Genomic DNA, 1,872 nt, shown 5'->3' on the forward strand with positions numbered 1-1,872 from the left:
TGAAACTTACTTTTTAATTAATGGGCTTTTCCATAACGAAAGCCGTTTCACGATCATGTTCCAAATGTGACATAGATGCAACGTCATTTGGCGCCAAACAAAGTCAATGAACACGAGCTGAAGCTAACTTCTTCGATAACATTATGTCATTATCATCAAGATTCAAGACTGGTACAAACTTCAATTAAAAAATGCAAACCTTTTACAAGCTTTTCAACGTATATAATATAATCTGAAAGAGACAGTGAAACACACAACATCCACATTTATTCACCTTATAACAGTTCTTTTCAACTGCATCACATTATGCATCGAAGACTAGAAAGAAAAACTGTAACAACATTTAGCAGCTGCCATAATTTCCAAGAACAAGCTACTTCTTATGTATATATTTTATAATTGTATTCACGTTAATTTTCTCATGGCCATGGCCAGAAGGGACGAAACATTGGCATGACAGCGAACTTCATGTTTCCATTGTTGCAGTGGAATCCATTTCTCTCACCGCAAGCAAAGTAGTAAGGTTGCCACCTCTTCAACACAAACTCAAAGCCCTCTCCTTCACCTTGCTTAGGATTCGCTACCATCTTAGCCTTCTTAACATCACAGTTCAAGAAGCTCCCAAAGTTTGGAAACAAGTACACGCTGTGTGGGAAACTAGTTGCATTTGGAGCATCGTACTTGAAAACTGCACAAGTATATGCACATAGATATACATTTCACTTAAGGTGGTATATTATGTTATGTTATATTTATATATTACATTAATAATTGTCAACGTAGTTAATGTATGTAGAAGCTTACCTAGAGTATCGTTGAGGTAGAAAGGGCCATTTTTGATAGCCCAATCGGTGTAGTTATAGCCAAAGTGCCAATGCTCAGAGCCACCCACTATGATCTTCCTTGGTTCTTGCTGTGTCTTATTTTGATGGTTCCCAAATCTGGACCACCAATCAGTGTAGTTAAAACCAAAGGACCAGTCCTTGTTAGCCATACTCACTTCAAATATTGAAGTGGTTATAGCTAGTAAGATGAGGACCATATCAAATTTGGTGGCCATGTGCTGCTGATCTAGCTCTCAACTTTTGCAAGAGAGTGTGATTTGGTTGGTGTTGGTGGTTGGAGTTTAAGGGCGTTTATATAGGATTATAGGGTGTGAAGGATAAGTGTTGGGCGCGAAGTACAAGCCATGGTGGCATGGTGCAGAGTGACCAAATTAACTTTTGATTCGTTTGATATGCGTGGGTTGAATTTGGAATCAAGTTGAATGTGTAGTGTGCCTTTTTTTTTATCCCATCAACAACTTCCACAACATCTGGTCTGTTTCACATCCATTCCTTAATTGGAGTTTATAACTGATTTTGTTTTTTATTTTTGGTTCAAGAAAAATGGGTTCATCTCGTGAACGTGTTGTTTTGATCATTTGAAATTATATAATAAACTGAATCATGTCAGGATTTGTTTTGATTGCTACACAAAAGAAGAAGAAAAAGTATATTATTTAGACGTACCCTGTCAACTCAGTTTTATGTGCAATTTATGTTTGAGCCTTCTTATTACTATAGCATTTACCCCTGAAATGCAAGTGCTCCAGTGTTTTTATTTACTTTTAATTTAAGACATGACTTCATTTATGTTTCGGAATGGGAATTTAGAGAAGCGTAATCTTGGGGGCGTGATATTTGACGGTATCTGTTTTGTTGTACACGTGTTTCACTCAATATTTGAATAAACTTTTTTAAAAATGTTTATTAGAGAAGAAAAAAAATAACCTCCTTCATGAATATAAGTTTTTTCTAAAAAAATTAACATGAAAGAATTTTTACAAATCAGTTTGTATAAGTAAATTTTAACATGTGAAGAAGTTAATTA

General features: G+C 35.4%; 1 protein-coding gene across 1 annotated transcript; it reads right to left on the reverse strand.

Annotated features, from left to right (window-relative positions):
• Positions 1–247: 247 nt before the first annotated feature.
• Positions 248–1,120, reverse strand: LOC109801681 (uncharacterized). Its single transcript, XM_020362830.3, has 2 exons — positions 805–1,120; positions 248–688 (listed from the first exon to the last, which is right to left on the reverse strand). The coding sequence occupies exons 1-2, from the start codon at positions 1,058–1,060 to the stop codon at positions 420–422; spliced, it is 525 nt and encodes a 174-aa protein (XP_020218419.1). The 5' UTR covers positions 1,061–1,120; the 3' UTR covers positions 248–419.
• Positions 1,121–1,872: the final 752 nt, after the last annotated feature.

The sequence above is a fragment of the Cajanus cajan genome, chromosome 3 (assembly GCF_000230855.2).
Source record: "Cajanus cajan strain Asha chromosome 3, NIPB_CcT2T_4, whole genome shotgun sequence".
NCBI classification, from domain to species: domain Eukaryota; kingdom Viridiplantae; phylum Streptophyta; class Magnoliopsida; order Fabales; family Fabaceae; genus Cajanus; species Cajanus cajan.

Excerpts from the sequence above, each read along its gene's own strand:
- LOC109801681 (XM_020362830.3), bottom strand. The coding sequence starts at position 1,060 with ATGGCCACCAAATTTGATATGGTCCTCATCTTACTAGCTATAACCACT. Across the intron at positions 689-804 it reads CTACCTCAACGATACTCTAG|TTTTCAAGTACGATGCTCCA; the intron begins GTAAGCTTCTAC and ends ATACTTGTGCAG.